Below are 18,570 nucleotides of genomic sequence, written 5' to 3' on the forward strand. Positions count from 1 at the left end.
TCATTGCTTTATTTATTAAAATACACTAACAATATTGTGGTTCAGTTAAAATGAAAATACATTATTTTTGTCCATAGTAATAATACACCCATAGATTGACAATTACATACTAATATAAAATAATAAAAAAAGACATATCTGTGCAATGGAATTTAAATAGCAGTTATACACAGTGGCTATTAATTTGATTAATTATTAATTAGTAATATGTCTGAACTTCCCTCTTTTAATCTGTTTTTAAATTTTTGTTAAGAATGTTTGAAGTTAATGTAGTGTTTGTATGTCTAATATGTGACTTTGCTGCAAAACTAGTTTCCTCCAAGCAGGACAATATATAAAAACAAACAAAGATATTCACTTCAGAAAGCATTTGCCAACAGGTAACTCAATGTCAAAATTAGCATTGATTGTGATATTGTAAAATTATTTTAAAATTAGTATTGTCTATAACAGTGGTTCTCAAACTTTTTTCACCAAGTACCACCTTAGAAAAAAATCGTCTCTCCAAGTACCACCTTACAACGCTATTTTTTTAACCAGTATTAAAAAATAGCGTCATAGGCCTAGTTAAGCAGCTACAGGTGTGCACAGTTTAAAAACGATGCAGATTACTTCCTATTATTAAGAATATGTATTAATGTCAGTCACTTTAAACATTTTAAATAGTCTGAACATTAACTGTGCTTGCAGATAAAAGAAAAGTTTTAGTTAAAACGTGCTTTTAAAAGCTGTTCTTAAAAAGTAAAAAGAAAACTGCTGTACTTAAATCTAAAGCAGTGGTTCTCAAACTGTGGTACGCGGGCTTCCTCCTAGTGGTACGCGGAGGAATCGCTGAATAATGAAAGAAATATTAACACTTTTAATCCTTTAATGCGTAATATAAGATCGATGTGATCAGCATTGGCTTTTTTGTGAAGCGTACGATCACAACGCTGTGCTTAGAGTGTTTATTTTAGTGCATTGTGTCATAAGCTGCTGAAAATCAGTTTCCGAAGTTTAAGAATTGATTCTGAAGCGTGATTTGACTGACATGAAAAGTAGCCAATCACAGTCGACCTTGCCTAGTTGCGTAAAATGTAAGGGCGGGACAAAGGCTTTCTGTGTTGCAGAGACAGAAAAAACAACTTAAAAAACAAATGTTTTGTTGGAACAATGCTTCTCGGATGTTTTCACTATAGAGATGTCTAGCAGAGTAATTAAACCGCGGACATATTTCCTGCCTTTTTGATGATCTACAAACACGTTTCGCTGTCACTCCTCTATACAGTCTGAATGGCGGCGCGGGAATGGAGGTATTGCGCAATTACTAATTTCTGCAAATGCGGCGAGTGCTTTATTTTAACACGAGAGCGCATTCATGTACGCAAATCGCTAAAACAGGTATGCGAGCTCTTAAATATGCTTTTTTCAAATGAACTGCAAGTGCTCTCAGGATCGCGTGTGTGCTCAGATAGAATACAATCGCGATCTTTCCACTATTAAAGTAGGCATTATTTATCTTTATTCCTTGACTAAATTTAGTCAAAAGTATTCAAAGTTATCAAGTATTTAAAAATAGATTGATGCATGATCGATGACAATGCTAATGGTCTTCTTATTTGGCTGTGTTGTCAAGTGAAACTTACTTTTAGCAAAGGTGGAACTTTTTTATTGCTTTACGACAAAAGAATTATGCTGGAATTGTTTCTGGATGAGGTATTTGTGTGATTTACACATTTAGCTGTAATCTGATCTGTCTTAAAGCATTACAGGTCAAAGTAATCCATTGTTACTTATTGTTTATTTATCAACATTTACAATAAGGCTCTTAAAGCACTGCTTTGATAAGTGTAGTGTTGTCATATTTCAAATACCTCAAGTAAAATGAAGTCATTTGTTTTATTTTTTTACTGACAGTGTACTTGTATTTTTTTTAAGTTTCTATTTTAGATTAATATCAAGTGTAAAATAAAATCTACATGTGATGTACAGCTATTTAAGAAACAAATTTGCCATATTGTAAAGAAAAATAGTGTAAAATATGTAAATAAAAGTCTAAATAAAAATCTTTTTACCATATACTTTAATTTAACCTTTCAAAGCTTAAAAATATAATTTTTTAAAAATGGGCAAAAAGTGTCTCTATGGCCTTAAAGATTATTTGGTAGTTTTACCAGTTCTATTGAAAAAGATTAATTGTCATGAAAGAAAAAATCGGCCATACTTCCTTTTTTAGTGCAAATTCCTATACATGTAGCTTTGGGATTTAAGCAATCAAACCATTAAATCAGGTTTACACTTAAAAAAAAGTGATTTCATAATGAAAATCTGATTTTTTTTTTCAAAAGTAACCAACTAGTACTTTTTAAAAGAGTACTTTGTACTTTTACCTAATATTAGCATTATTTACTAAAAATGTTGTTATTTTAGCAGTGTAATAGTATTTTTACTTGAGTACAAAAAAGGTTTCACAAGCACTTAGTGCAGGTTTATTATATTATTAATATATGATTAATAAATATTATTATTAATGGTTTTTATTTGTATCTATTCCTATGCAATGTTTTATGGGTTGCTGAGAATACATTTCAGGTCTTCAATACATAGCATGTCAGTCTTGAAAAAAAAAATAGGTGCTGGAATTGATTTTCATTAGGCTGTGCCTGCATGAACCCTGTCATATGTACATTTAACATTTATTTCAAGATTTGTCTGAAAGTGTATGAATATGACATATAGCCTATATTTATAAGGCCCAAGCAGCATTTCCAGCTTTTGATGAATAGGCTACTATGAATACTTGCCTAAACCAATCAATTTGTGTTTTCCCTTATCTGTGTTATGGCTGTAACACAGCTTCTTATAATTTCATAGATGCATTATTGCCTCATTTGAGATGCTGTCATTTGTGCGTGCTTGTAGATTATGTGTTAAGGAATAAATTTGTAACATTTTAGTTACATTCAAATGATCTAAACATCTCAACATTAGACAGTAGGCTGAAGCTTCAATTCTTAATTTGTTTTAATTTCTAGTTACACTCAAATCCTGAATATCTTCCTCATATGCATAAAACAAACCCTTATGTTTGATTCTGTCTGACAAAGCAGCTGATACTGAAAGCTAGTCAGAGAAACAGAAGTTGTTTTTTTTTAAACCTCAGCTGCCAGTGGGCTGTGCTTGTACCATGATAATTGTGAACATATTTGGTGTAGTGTACAGTGATTATTATCATTGTGACTTACTGAACTGATCTGGATTCTTTCACCACAGGCTGCAGCTTCTGAAGAACTTCATCTGCTGTGTTTTGGGTTCCAATAAACTGATTTAGATCGAAATCCTCCATCTCCTGCTCTGATGTCAGCAACACATAAACCAGAGCTGACCACTGAGAAGAGGAGAGTTTGGTTTCTTTTATTTCTCCAGATCTCAGATAATTCTGGATCTCCTTCATCAGTGATTGATCACCCAGTTCATTCAGGCAGTGGAACAGATTGATGGATCTCTCTGGAGAGTTAATCTCCCTGATCTTCTGCTTGATGAACTGAACTGTTTCCTCTGTGTTGTAGGAGCAGCTTCCTGTCTGTGTCAGTAGTTCTTGTAAGAGAGTCTGATTAAATTCCAATGAAAGGCCCAGAAGAAAACGCAGGAAAAGATCCAGATGTCCATTCTTACTCTGTAAAGCTTCATTCACAGCTCTCTGATGCAGAAAAGATAATGGATTAAATGTCTTCCAGTGCTTATTTAAGCAGTTGTTTGTTAAAAAGTGATGAGCATATAGAGCTGCGAGATGTTCCTGGATGCTCAGATGAACAAAGCAGAAAACTTTACTCTGACTGAAGCCAAACTCCTCTCTGAAGATCTGAGTGCACAATCCTGAGTAAACTGCTGCTTCTGTCAGATCAAGGCCACACTCTCTCAGGTCTTCCTCATAGAAGATCAGGTTGCCTTTCTGAAGCTGCTCAAAAGCCAGTTTCCCCAGTTTGAGGATCATGTCTTTATCTTCCTCCTCATAGTCCTTCTCATGTCTGATGTTGGTCTGCATGATCAGGAAGTGTGTGTACATTTGAGTGAGAGTCTTGGGAATCTCTCCTCTCTCTGCTTGACTGAAGATCTTCTCCAGAACCGTGGCTGAGATCCAGCAGAACACTGGGATGTGGCACATGATGTGGAGGCTCCTGGAGGACTTCAGGTGTGAGATGATTGTATCGGCCAGACTCTGATCTCTGATTCTCTTCCTGAAGTATTCCTCCTTCTGAGGGTCATTGAAGCCTCGTACCTCTGTCACTCGATGGACAAACCCAGAGGGAATGAGATCTGCTGCTGCCGGTCTGGAGGTGATCCAGATGAGAGCAGAGGGAAGCAGATTCCCCATTATGAGGTTCATCAGCAGCACGTCCACTGAGGCGGATTCAGAGACATCATGCAGTTTCACACCACTGTCAAAGTCCAGAGACACTCGACACTCATCCAGACCATCAAAGATGAACAACACTTTATAATGTTCACTGGATATTTCCATTTCTTTAGTTTCAGGGAAAAACACTTGCAGCAGATCTGACAGACTGAGTGTTCTGTCCTTCATCAGGTTGATCTCTCTGAAAGGAAGGGGAAATATGAGCTGGATGTCCTGATTCTTATTCTTTTCAGCCCAGTCCACAATGAACTTCTGCACAGAGACAGTTTTCCCAATGCCAGCGACTCCCTTGGTCAGCACAGTTCTGATGGCTTTGTCTTGTCCAGGTAAAGGTGTAAAGATGTCTCTGCATTGGATCGGTGTGTCCTCTTTTGCTGATCTTCTGGATTGTGTCTCAATCTGTCTCAGCTCATGTTCATTATTGATCTCTCCACTGTCACTCTCTGTGATGTAGAGCTCTGTGTAAATCTCATTCAGGAGTGTTGGGTTTCCCAGTATTGATGTTCCTTCAGACACGCACTGAAACTTCTTCAGCAGGTTTGATTTTAATAGATTTTCAAACAGTTTAGAATTGAGACTGAAAGATTAAAATTACAGAATATAAAATAAAGCAAAATAAAACTTTAATTCAGCAAATTTCACAAAGATAGCTCAAATGAAAAAGTTGCCAAATATTCAGTTTAGGAGAGTCGTAAAAGATGGAAATATTGTACCTTAGACCAGTCGATGTGTGTCTTCTCTCAGTTTTCAGTTGCTTTTCCATAAACTGGTAGTTAATTGATGTTTTGCTGTGGCATTGACACAGAACATATATGATAATAGAACAGAGAATTCATATTTGAATTACATTTAAATGGGTTCAGGAGATATAGAGAAACATCAGGACAAAGAGGCTTGATCAATGTATGCTAAAATCCACACTAACATACAGATATATGAAAACAATGGCTTTTCAATCTGAGCTTAAACCTAAGTTGTTGCCATTCTAAACACTGTTAACCCTGGTTAATGTGTAAAATGTAAATAATATAACCTAGAAATCACTTGGCAGTTAGCATTTCTGTGTGGCGTGGGTTTCCTCTGGGTGCGCCGGTTTCCCCCAAAGTCCAAAGACATTTGTATAAAGCTTAATTTGTTGTAGTGTATTTGTGTGAATGTGTATGGGTGTTTCCCAGTGATGGGTTGCGGCTGGAAGGGCATCCGCTGCGTAAAACATATGCTGGATAGGTTGGCTGTTCATAGCGCTGTGGTAACCCCTGATTAATAAAGGGACTAAACCGAAAATAAAATAAATGAATAAATGTTTGACAAAGTAAATTGTTGTACCTTAGACCAGTCAGTGTGTGTCTTCTCTTAATTTTCACTTGCTTGTTCATAAACTGGTCATTCGTTGATGTTTCACTGTGGCATTGACATGAAATAGAGCAGAGAATTCATATTTGAATTACACAAACAAACCTCAGATACAGAATCTGAGTGACAAATGAAACAACTACATATATAACTGAGAAACACTATAATAGATTAAGATCTGCTGTGGTGTTTCTCAACTATAGATGTAATTGTTTAGTTTATGATATAACTGACTTATTAATACGTTTAAAAGCATTGTTCTGGTTGGGATTACTAGTGTGAAAGGGGTCAGATGTTAAAGAAGTGTCAGGACAAAGAGGCTTGATCAATGTGTATGCTAAAATCCACACCAACATACAGAAATATGAAAACAATGTCTTTTCAATCTGAGCTTAACCCTAGGTCTTTGTCATTCTAAACAATTTTAACCCTGGGCAATGTGTTACATGTAAATCAACATAACCCAGGAGTCAGTTTACTCAGGGTTTAGAATGAACTTGTCAAAGTTGTCAATAGTATTTTGTTTGATGCATTTCTTGTATGATTGTTATTTAATTTTTTTCTTGTTTGTTTCACAAAGTAAAATGTACCTTAGACCAGTCGGTGTGTGTCCTCCATCAAATTTGATAGGCTCTGGCATTGACTGGTCACTCTTCATAGACACAGAGCTGGACTCTGGTGGGTTTGATCTCTGACTGCTGAATTGGCATTACAGGACAAAGATAACAGATCAGACACCATATTGTTATACCATACCTTATTGTTTATTTACCATTTAAAGAATATCTTTCTATGTTTCTAAGCAAGTGTGGGAATATACATTTATATAATTTCCACTATCCACTATCGCGTCTAAAGTGTGCGAGCCAGGGCGAGCCAAGGCTAGTCGCATTTCCACTGTCACTTCCAGGGCCTAATCGGGCCAAATCGGGGCTTTCTTGGGGCCAGCGGCCAACCTTTTTCAGCTTGCCGAATACCTTGGGCCAAAGAGGGCCAGCCGGGGCTTTGGGGCAGAGTGAAAGGAGAGGTGGGCACAGTTTTCCGATCGCACACGAGTACATGCGCCAAACATATAACAAATAAATAAAAAAGGGAAAGAAAACATCTGGAACAAATTATAGGCTGGGGTCTTTTTGCGTATGATCGCCCTTATCTTTCTCTTTTAAATGTAAGGCTGTTGTAAAAAATAATAAAGTAGTTTTAATTTATAAGTGACCTTTCTTTGCTGCGTCCTCCTTGATGATTCAATAACGCATAATAATCTTTAGACCATACTAAAGACACAGGAGACAGTAAAGGTTTTCAAGAGTTTTTTGTCGAGTTTAAAAGGTGTGTTTGTGTGTGTTTGATGCCTGTATGTGTGTGTGAGACCGAGGAAAAGAGTGCTCCCTTCACAGCTCTGTTCATGCTGCGAGCAGCTTTTTTCTTTTATTTTTTATTGTTTGTATTTATTTTGGAGATAATACACAATATGAATACAACAGAAATACATTAAACTTTATGAATTTTGTGTCCACTTTTGTAGGCTCAAAACAGTAGTGTCCTATCTATATAAAATAGCCTAAGCTATTGAAATAATTTAAAGAATTACAAATATCAGATATATTAAAATCACATTAAATAAATAAACCAATATAAAACTAACAAAAGCTAGCTATAACAATTAGGTACTATATCAAACTGCTTTAAAGCCATCAAACTCTCATTTTTCAAAAGCCTCTCTGAAAAAAAAAAAGATTTTAGATATTTTCTAAAAACAATAAACACCGGAGAATGTTTTAAATATTATTTATAAAGTATTTGGATACAATGATTTTAAACACATCATGCAAACAGAGCATTTTCAGGATTGAGTGAAAGCAGTAACTAGGCGACCTTTTTTTCTGTCCGCAGCTGCGCAGCACTTTACAGATGCATCGGGGAAAACTGCAAGTTCAAAATGTGTTCTGTTTTCTCAAACAAGTGTGTATGTTTTTATATGTGGTAAAATTAAAAAAGGAAACTTTAAATACACGAAGAGCTTTATTAGTGCATAGCTGCTGAGCGCAACGCAATATAGGCTATATTTTATTACGTGTTGCTCTTATGTGCTGAAACACTGAACACTTTCCTTTACTTAAGATATAATAAGCAACATCTTCAAATAAAAGGAATCACCTATTAAGTGTCATAAAGCCTATAGGGAAAAGTTCATGTTTCAGTTCTCTCCGGAGCATTTGGGATGAATGTTGGACAACGTCTGTCTAACTGAGGATGTTATAAAATACATTTTATATCGAGTTATTAACGGAGAATTTTATATATGTGGTGTTATATTATGGATGTGTGCGCTGCCTGTGCTAGGTCCCTCAGTTAGTGGCGAGACCACTGGATTTCGATGCCAGTCGGTCGCGAGTAAATGAATATGATGAATGAGAACACAGAGGTATGTGCGTATATACATACATTTTACTGCTGTACAGTAACGAGTCATTTGTTTGTCCTAATTTTAATAGTTTCGTGATGATGTGATGGTGTGCTTTATCTGCCTGATTCCCGCTGGAGTGGGCGGATTGAGTGAAGTTCGATTTGGGGGATGTTCTGGGGGCGGGGTTTGCATGACGCGCTGCGAGCAACTAGCCCCACAGTAGAAACGCGACATAATTTCGGCCTCACTGCTCAACCTCCAGGGCGATTGGCCCGGCTAGGCCCGATAAAACCCCTGGCTCGCACTGGCCCGATAGTGGAAATGCGGCTTTACAAAGTAAAATGTACCTTATACCAGTCGATGTGTGTCCTCCATCAACTTTGTCAGGCTCTAGCGTTGACTGGTCACTCTTCAAAGACACTAAGCTGGACTCTGGTGGGTTTGATCTCTGACTGCTGAATTGGCGTTACAGGACAAAGATAACAGATCAGACACCATATTTATTGTTTATTTACCATTTAAAGAACATCTTTCTATGTTTACATTTACATTTAGTCATTTAGCAGACGCTTTTATCCAAAGCGACTTACAAATGAGGACAAGGAAGCAATTTACACAACTAAGAGAAACAATGAATAAGTGCTATAGGCAAGTTTCAGGTCTGTAAAGTCTAAGAAGGGAAGTGTTAGTAGTATTAGTATTTTTTTTTTTTTTTGGTACAATTAGTGTGATATTCAAAGAGGCAATTGCAGATTAGGAAGTGTAGTGGAGACTAAATAGTTGAGTTTTTAGTCGTTTCTTGAAAGTAGCGAGTGACTCTGCTGTTCTGATGCAGTTAGCGAGTTCATTCAACCAACTGAGCAGATTGAGCGTGAGCGTTCGCGAAAGTGATTTCTTCCCTCTTTGGGATGGAACCACGAGGCGACGTTCATTCACAGAACGCAAGTTTCTGGAGGGCACATACATCTGCAGAAGCGAGAGCAGATAAGAAGGAGCAAGGCCAGAAGTCACTTTGTAGGCAAACATCAGAGCTTTGAATTTGATGCGAGCAGCAACTGGCAGCCAGTGCAAACGGAAGAGCAGCGGAGTGACATGTGCTCGTTTAGGTTCATTGAAGACCACTCGTGCTGCTGCATTCTGGAGCAGTTGAAGAGGCTTGATAGAGTTAGCTGGAAGCCCGGCTAGTAGAGAGTTGTAGTAATCCAGTTTTGAGAGAACAAGAGCTTGAACAAGGAGTTGAGCTGCATGTTCAGATAAGAAGGGTCGGATCTTTCTGATGTTATAGAGTGCGAATCTGCACGATCGAGCAGTTCTAGAAATGTGGTCAGAGAAGTTTAGTTGGTCATCAATCATTACTCCAAGGCTTTGGATGCAGTAATGTTTGCCCCATCCATCTGGATTGAAAAGTTATTATGTAGAGTCGAGTTGGCAGAAACTACAAGCATTTCCGTTTTTGCGAGGTTCAGCTGAAGATGATGATCTTTCATCCAGTGTGAAATATCCAACAGGCAGGCTGAGATGCGAGCTGGAACCGAGGGATCATCAGGATGAAAAGAAAGGTATAGCTGGGTACCATCAGCATAGCAGTGGTAGGGAGCTTGTGTGTTTCTAAGCAAGTGTGGGAATATACATTTATATAATCTAATTTCAAATGAACAATAATCTACATAAAACTGAAAAGCTATATTCTTTGGTTGTTGATTATATCATTTTATTAACAGCCCAGCCATGAGAGACATTAACCTTGGTCTTTCTGACTACAGGCTAAGCCAAAGTCATGCAAATGCTTTAAAACTACTCTGCCTTTGTCTTTGGGTGATCGTTTCAGGGTACAGAAACCCTTTTGTTGATTGATTTGTGTGGTCAGTAGCTGGGCCGGTATCTAAGGCCCCGTTTACACTAGTGCGTTTTAGTTTTAAAACGGCGTTTTAGAATGAAAACGATCCGCGTCCACACTCGCGTTTCACCCAGCGTTTCTGAACAGCTCTCCGTCCACACCAAAACGCTGAAAACGCACATCACGTGACCACACACACACTCAGGCAAGCGCTGTAGCCAATCTACCCAGATGAGAGCTGTGCTAGTCGGACTTCTCATCAAGCATCTCCCGCTGGATCTAACCTCACTATATTTATTAAACGGAATATTTCTTTCATCTTCTTGTCTTTATTTAACGACATATTCATTGGACATTGGAATCTATTACTTGTTCTCAGGTAACGTGTTTTGGCTAAGCGCAAAGATAAGTTAATGATTAATGTAACCACGTCCATTCTGTATTCTTGACTGATCGCTTGCCTTTATTTCCTATAATGTATAAACTTATTGTATGTTATACTTTTATAATGGCCGTTATCGATTAAAACTGATATTCAGCAAAGAGAGGGTGTGTTTCGTATTTTCACTGAAATTGAAAGGAGGCAGTTGTTATCGGCTCCGTTTTGTTATAAATATGCACACAGTGAAGATGACGCTCATATTTGCAGCACGGCGCCTCAACATTTCTGCTGTCTGTTTAGTTGTTAATATTAAAATGAAAATAGGCAGTTCCTTATATCATGTTTACATTTTATTGTTGAGAAAGTAAAACAACGTAGCCAGGGTGATGTGAATGAAGTTATAAAGTACACTGTTCCCTTTGAAGATTTACCCGTGTCCTCGGTATAGTCTGTTTTCCATATCAAACTGAGAAGAAGAGACTGCAGCCATGATCAAACTTGCAAAGTTTTAACTTACACGGAGAAGATGCAGGACTGAACTGTGCGTGTTAGGCTACTTAATATTCAGGAAAAGCCCCAATCAGAGAGGCGAATGTCTGCAGCCCCGCCTCCGTTTTCAAATGTCTCCGTTTTCCATCATCCACACTGAGACGGAGCAGCTGCGTTTCAGAATGAAAACGGCCTCTCCAGCGTTTTCGAAACGCTCCGTTTTCGGCGCTCGAGAACTCCGGCGTAGTGTGGACGGATGGCGTAACCGTAGCAAAACTTATGCGTTTTCAAACTAAAACGCATTAGTGTAAACGGGGCCTAACACCTATGAGCCAATTTACCCTGCTGACTCCAAAAGTAAATTTGCATGCTTTGTTTAGGCGTCTCCCCTCCTCATAAGAACACAATATAGACATGACATCTGTGTCTTAATTCAGACTTGTGATAAATCTCCCAGACTGCAGAGCTCCAGTAGGCTCTGCAGACAAATGGACTTCTTGAAGATGCTGTATGACTGCAGATTAACCAACACGTCTCATCAAAGGAATTCTGCTTGTTTCGAGTCTGTTGGACGGGGTTCTCTTCTCTATTCACTCAATTCATTTTTGTACAACACAAGTCTGATAAATATCTTTACTGGCTTTGTTTTGCTTAGTGGAATGTCACATGCAATAGTATTTTGTTTGATGCATTTCTTGTAGGATTGTTATTTAATTTTATTCTTGTTTGTTTGACAAAGTAAAAATGTACCTTATTCCAGTCGATGTGTGTCCTCCATCAACTTTTTCAGGCTCTAGCGTTGACTGGTCACTCTTCATAGACACAGAGCTGGACTCTGGTGGGTTTGATCTCTGACTGCTGAATTGGCATTACAGGACAAAAATAACAGATCAGACACCATATTTATTGTTTATTTACATCTACGTAAAAATCATATAAAGAACATCTTTCTATGTTTCTAAGAAAGTTTGATAAGGATCTTTACTGGCTCTGTTTCTTTTCTTTCTTTTTTACATTTTTATAAGAGATTTAGCTAAGAGAAAAAAATTGTACAAAGTTTAATTTTTACACTTACAATAGACTCTATGCACAAACTCTGCTGACGTATTTCCGGTATAAAATAAGCCTGTTTCTTTGCTTTCGCAAAACGTGTTCAACAGTGAAATCTTACAGCGGCGAAACCTAAACACGTTCGGAGCATGGCAAAAAGGGAGATTTACACATAAATTAGTGAGGATCCTGTGTCAGTGGATGCCCAGCATCTGGAACATCATTAATGTTCATTTCCACAATGAACGGCAGATGATTAATGCACGGGATCAGGCTGACAAGTCTCCGTGAGGAGGTGGAGAGACTGAAAGGAAACTGCTTCCATGCTGCTTTTGGTGTTATACAGCTCTAAAGGTACGATTAAGAATTATGTATCTGAATTTAAACCAAATGAAAGAAGTGACAAGTTGTAATTGTATGTTATATTAAATAATAATACGTTATTAACCATACTATAGTAAATTGTACTATACTGTATATATTGTAGTACTAAGCCGAAAAGAACATGAATGAATGAATATTGTTGTATTTACAACTTTCTGTTAATGAATGCAGCAACATTTTGTAGTATTAACTATCATGAACTTGAATAAATTCCAGTATAGTTTATATATATATATATATATATATATATATATATATATATATATATATATATATATATATGTGTGTGTGTGTGTGTGTGTGTGTGTGTGTGTGTGTGTGTGTGTGTGTGTGTGTGTGTGTGTGTATGTAAACACAAACTAAACATTCTAGTGTCATGTAATAGGGAAATAACAAACAGAAACAAATGTGTTAAGCACAAGTGTTTATATGCAAAAGCTAATACATTTCTTTATTTTTTATACATCTACTTGCATTAAATCTGATTTAGGTTCACAACTTGCATCCTACAATATCCAGAGTAATATGTCCAGAGTAAGCGCAACTGTGAGGGAGACATCGTCCATGGCATGGCTGAGGGTCTACACTGAGCATCTCATCCGCAGCATGAAGCAACACAAGCTAGACAGCTTTCTATTACACCAAGCACCAACCAGATTAATACAATGGCCTGCCTTCTGCGCATTAGTAAAAGCTTGAGCTAGATATTAAAGTGTTTACACACTGTACATAATTTATATGTTGTTGCCTGCACTGCAGGAATATAAAGTTGTCAATATAATAAACATTAATTTTCAGCATATTCATTTAAACATATATTACAGAACAATTTAAGTGAACAATTGCTCTAACTAATGTAAATATAAATCATTTTAGATACTTGCACTGCAGGTGTAAATAAGCAGGGTATTATGTGCATAGAGAAATATGCAATGCTTACCTCCATCAAATGTACTGCCTCTGTCTTTTGACAAAAATCAGGCATAATTAGGCAAAAGGCAACTACCGTCAGACCCCAAGTGATGCTCAAGCACTGGTTGTATTTAATTACATTTAATGTTAGCCTTTTTAAAAATGAATGTTTTTAAAAAAAGATTACAAGAATACTGCAAAATGCATTTGTTTCAAGTCACAAAAATGTAATGAATGGGATACTAACTCCAACTCATTTTGAACAGGGAAAACCCTTAAAATATGTAAATATAAGTAACTAGACATTTGCACTGCAGTAATGTAAAAACACAACTTTAGACATTTTCACTGCAGTATAAATATAAATAGTTTGACACGATGTTAAACATTTCCCTAACAGCGATGTGTTAAAATACAACATTAAACAATTGTTAAATAAGAAGTTGTGTGAGTGTTTTGTTCAAATTTGTAATAAAATTTGACAGGTAAAGATAAAAACAGAAAGAAATGGTCAGCGTCTTCTGAAACATTTTAATGTCTTTGTAGATGAGCTAGATCATTATGTCATCCTGAGAATAAATAACCTTCCAATCAAATGCAGCTTCTCTGACTCCATGCTGATCTCTCCTGTCACTCCTCCTTACAGGAAACCTGGAAACTATAACCTATAACGTTAGCTAATAACTCATACTAGTTTATACTTATGGATATTAAGGACACAATGTACATATATGTAAATAGATAAAGATGGATAGATATGACACAGATAATTAAAATATGACATAAAAATCTATATGAACAGTGAGAAACAGACACGGCTAGCGTTTAAGTGCTATTCATATATATAGCATGATGATACTCACCCTCAAAATGATGAATGTAACTCAAAATGTAGAATTTGAACCTCTTCTTTTCTTTGCTGCTTGATGTGACGGCTCTCTGTCTAACGATTCGATTAATGTCCTTCACGATAAGCCGAGGAAACTCTTAGAAACAGCGAGTTTTATCTATCATACTCACCTGCGCTATAAGCTTAAAGTGAGCGCCGTGCTGCACCGGAAGTTGTCATGCCGTCTAATCGCAAACGCGGAAAAGGTCGTGCATAGAGTCTATACAATTATTTATTCATCCTCATAATATCAAGGTATTACAATCCTTTAGGAGTCTTTTTATACTTTACAGTTTTCTTTATTAGAACTGAAATTAAATTTAAATGCAAACAAACTAAATATGTTATTTTACACAGTTGTTCTAAGTCCACTCATACAATTGATGCATCACACATTATAAAGCATATATAACTGAGAAACACTATAATAGATTAAGATCTGCTGTGGTGTTTCTCAACTATAGATGTAATTGTTTAGTTTATGATATAACTGACTTATTAATACGTTTAAAAGCATTGTTCTGGTTGGGATTACTAGTGTGAAAGGGGTCAGATGTTAAAGAAGTGTCAGGACAAAGAGGCTTGATCAATGTGTATGCTAAAATCCACACCAACATACAGAAATATGAAAACAATGTTTTTTCAATCTGAGCTTAACGGGTCACGAAACACCAAAACACATTTTTTGAGCTGTTGAAAATTGGTTGTTTTTGTGTTATTTCGAGCAAATTCGTACTTCCTGTTTAGAACGAATTTTTGAAGCAGCGTCACGGCCATAACATAATAGCGTGTATTCCAGCGTGTGGACTGGACGTGTGTACTAAGGCGTCCCGTATTACGTCTCTGAGTGCGTTGCATTCATTCATAAGAATGGCTTGGTTCAAACCAATCAGCGCGCTCCATTATGAATGCGCTGCAACTTCATTAATATGCATGCTAGCTTTCTTAAGCCTGGTTTATACTTCTGCGTCAAGTAACCGGCGCAACTCACGGCGCAGGCAACGCGCGCAGCTGTGCATTTATACTTCTGTGCGCTGTCTCCGTTGGTCTGCATTAACACTTCCGAAACGCTAGTGGGCAGTGAGGTGTAAATGTTCCTCTGTGTTGAATTTCTTCGCTTCTGTTTTGCTATTCTGAACACTTCCTGGATGTACAAGTGACTCAAACTCGCTCATTTTGAGGCAGGAACCGGCGGACGTGCAACAACTTTAACCATGAGGTAAACACAGAACAAAACTTTCCATCCGGAGCTCCTTCACGGGACTCCACACTTGTAAACAATCGCTCGCGCCATTCGCGCGGCTCTCGGTCCCGCCCAGACTCGTCGGCGCTAGCAAGCCGACCAATCACAGAGCTTGCGCTACGCGTTGTTGCGACGTGTAGTTACAATTTTTGAGAGGTGCACGTCAGTGACGGCCACGGCCACGGCGAAGGGCTATATGTCAGCGCCGTAACATACGCCGGTGTTTGACGCAGAAGTATAAATCAGCCTTTAGACTGTACCTGAAACAGTGTTCAGACGGCAGAGAGACGACACACGTAGTGTTACCAAAAGTTGTGGGAAAAGAATAAGAATTGTTTGGAGATACGGGTCGCCAGTGTTGCTTTTGTAACTTCTGTAACTTAGTTTGCAGTACGTTAATATTACTACAATATTGAAAGATCCGCTGTAAATGCTGCTCTCTTGCCGACAGTCGTGTTGAATTTTCAGCGCAGTTTGTGACAGGATAGTCTACACACACACACGGCTTTCTGACCTCCTGAGTGCATCTGAGTTACAGAGAAATGCAGAGGCTTTTTTTTCTCTAATACGACGTGCGATATTAAACATTCCATCGTCATTAAACACACTGTCTCCCCTGCGTGTGTGTCTTTGTTTGTACTCGGTCAGAAGCGCGTGCCCAAATGGCAACTCCCATTTTTATTTAAACCCTGCCCATTTTTCCTCCCCCGATACTCCCACCCAAACAAAGCTAGACACACCCACTTTCCTGACTTTTTCCAAACTAGAGGTGTGAAAACATCCTGCTGAAACGGGGGGTTTCATGGCCCTTTAAACCTAGGTCTTTGCCATTCTAAATAATTTCAACCCTGGGCAATGTGTTAAATGTAAATCAACATAACCCAGGAGTCAGTTTACTCAGGGTTTAGAATGAACTTGTCAAAGCCTGAAAAGTTCTTGTAATGCTTAAAACTGCTTAGTGGAATGTCACATGCAATAGTATTTTGTTTGATGCATTTCTTGTATGATTGTTATTTAATTTTTTTCTTGTTTGTTTGACCAAGTAAAATGTACCTTATACCAGTCGATGTGTGTCCTCCATCAACTTTGTCAGGCTCTAGCGTTGACTGGTCACTCTTCATAGACACAGAGCTGGACTCTGGTGGGTTTGATCTCTGACTGCTGAATTGGCATTACAGGACAAAGATAACAGATCAGACACCATATTTATTGTTTATTTACATCTACGTAAAAATCACATAAAGAATATCTTTCTATGTTTCTAAGCAGGTCTGATAAGGATCTTTACTGGCGATGTTTCTTTTCTTTCTTTCTTTTTTTACATTTTTATTAGAGATTTAACTAAGGGAAAAGAATGTACAAAGTTAAATTTTTACACTTACAATACAATTATTTATTCATCCACATAATATCAAGGTATTACAATCCTTTAGGAGTCTTTTTATACTTTACAGTTTTCTTTATTAGAACTGAAATTAAATTTAAACGCAAACAAACTAAATATGTTATTTTACACAGTTGTTCTAAGTCCACTCATACAATTGATGGATTACTAGTGTAAAAGGGATCAGACGTTAAAGAAATGTCAGGACAAAGAAGCTTGATCAATGTGTATGCTAAAATCCACACCAACTAGGGATGCTCATTTAGGTTAATTTTGTTAACCGACAACTGCCCCTCATTAATCGGTTATTAACGGTTAGCTGGTCAGATTACTATTAATTTTTTATTAAACAAATTGACGTGTCTATTTTGTGTCTGACACATTAAATATTGCATTTTAAAATACTGATTTATTTTTATATGCTAGCATATTAATAACGGAACAGAACAACAGAGCATTTTCACGCACCAGCAGTGTTCAACACAGAAAAGCAGAATAAACTAAATAAAATAAATAGGACTGCCCTAAATTATTATCACTTAAATAATTAATTTATATTACAAAACGAAAACACTGACTGTTTCTTTTTAATAACTGGCTGTTTTTTTTCCAATCATATGTTTTTTTCTTCCGTCAAATAAAAATAGCAGACTTCCTCAAATCGCTCGCTCCACGGAAAATATGCATTTATGTAATGCCCCGCTGTTATTATTATAATCACAAAACCTTTTTACATTTTTAATAGAAGTCATTATTTTAAAGATTATGTCTTGCTATGGTTTCCTCTCTCTCACACGGTTCAAGTGTGCGCGCTGCGTGATGAAAAGACAACAACAAGGCGCGCATATGTTGACTTTTTGTAAACAGTTTTGTTGTTTAAATATGATATTGCATTAATGTGCATACATGCTTTATAAGCTGTAAAATAAAAGGTAAAGCCTATTTGTTGCGTTTATTACGCAGATCCAGGTCAACATCAGCGCTGGTTTGGTATCAACACGTCTGTATCAAACAGCAATATTCTTCTTCCATTTTGTTTCTTTGGCAAATGTGTCTGTAGCCACGGGTTATACGTTATCTTCCCGCAAGTTCAATATGTCTTGCAGTTGAAGAAGGGGCCGAAAACAAGGCGCACCTCACTGCCTTTATGTTGACAAGGAAAAGGAAGGAAAGAAGCGCGGTCCTCTTATGAAACGACTGAATCAGCTGGGTATCGATTGTGCAAAAGTGTTGCTGTCTGTGTTGTTACAATTGTAATATTTATTAATATTGTGATATTCAAGATTTGTACATTCATACAGCTCTGGATAACTTAAAACAGCGATTAGACCTTCAGAGCGGCGTTAATGCGTCCTGAAGTACAGCGAGACGGCTATAAACTCCAGCAAGATAGAGTGATTATATACAGAGCCATACTTTATCTATAAATAAAGTATAACTATAGAAACTGTGTTCATCTTAACCGAAAGCTTCATCGTGTTTGCTGGCCTCACGCATCGCGCACCTGTCAGTCAGTCAGTCAGCCAGCCAGTCAGTCAGCAAGTAACCCCAAAGGGTTAAACAGATAGCGGACAGCACTATACGGTTACAGAAATGTTTGCGCTCTTATAATCCACTTACCTTTTAATACGTTTTGGTGTGGTTATAATCCACTATTAAAAACAACAACAATGACTGAATGTTTTGAATGGGAAATGTAGCCGTGGAGGGATGCATATTGGTCCCCGCCATGGAACAATGAATGTAGCAGAAACCAAGCTCTTTAAAAGTTCTCTGTAGTTGTCTTGACAACACAAACTGCTGCTCTGGGATGAGCCGCGTGCAAAAGATGCCCCTCTTAATGC

General features: G+C 37.4%; 1 protein-coding gene across 20 annotated transcripts in view; it reads right to left on the minus strand.

The window, feature by feature from the left end:
• Positions 1-18,570, minus strand: part of si:ch211-149a19.3 — a 52,985-nt gene that overhangs the window by 9,345 nt on the left and 25,070 nt on the right. For 11 of the 20 annotated variants that reach the window (XM_073931308.1, XM_073931314.1, XM_073931310.1 and 8 more), the window contains 7 exons: positions 16,396-16,503; positions 11,615-11,722; positions 8,504-8,611; positions 6,340-6,447; positions 5,723-5,797; positions 5,110-5,184; positions 3,225-4,973 (listed from right to left, as the gene is read on the minus strand). In XM_073931308.1, coding sequence (XP_073787409.1) covers positions 3,225-4,973; positions 5,110-5,184; positions 5,723-5,797; positions 6,340-6,447; positions 8,504-8,611; positions 11,615-11,722; positions 16,396-16,503 — 2,331 coding nt within the window. The remainder of the gene's footprint in view (positions 1-3,224; positions 4,974-5,109; positions 5,185-5,722; positions 5,798-6,339; positions 6,448-8,503; positions 8,612-11,614; positions 11,723-16,395; positions 16,504-18,570) is intronic. The other 9 variants (XM_073931316.1, XM_073931320.1, XM_073931319.1 and 6 more) reach the window with 4 other exon arrangements.

This window comes from Danio rerio, chromosome 19, assembly GCF_049306965.1.
Source record: "Danio rerio strain Tuebingen ecotype United States chromosome 19, GRCz12tu, whole genome shotgun sequence".
NCBI lineage: Eukaryota > Metazoa > Chordata > Actinopteri > Cypriniformes > Danionidae > Danio > Danio rerio.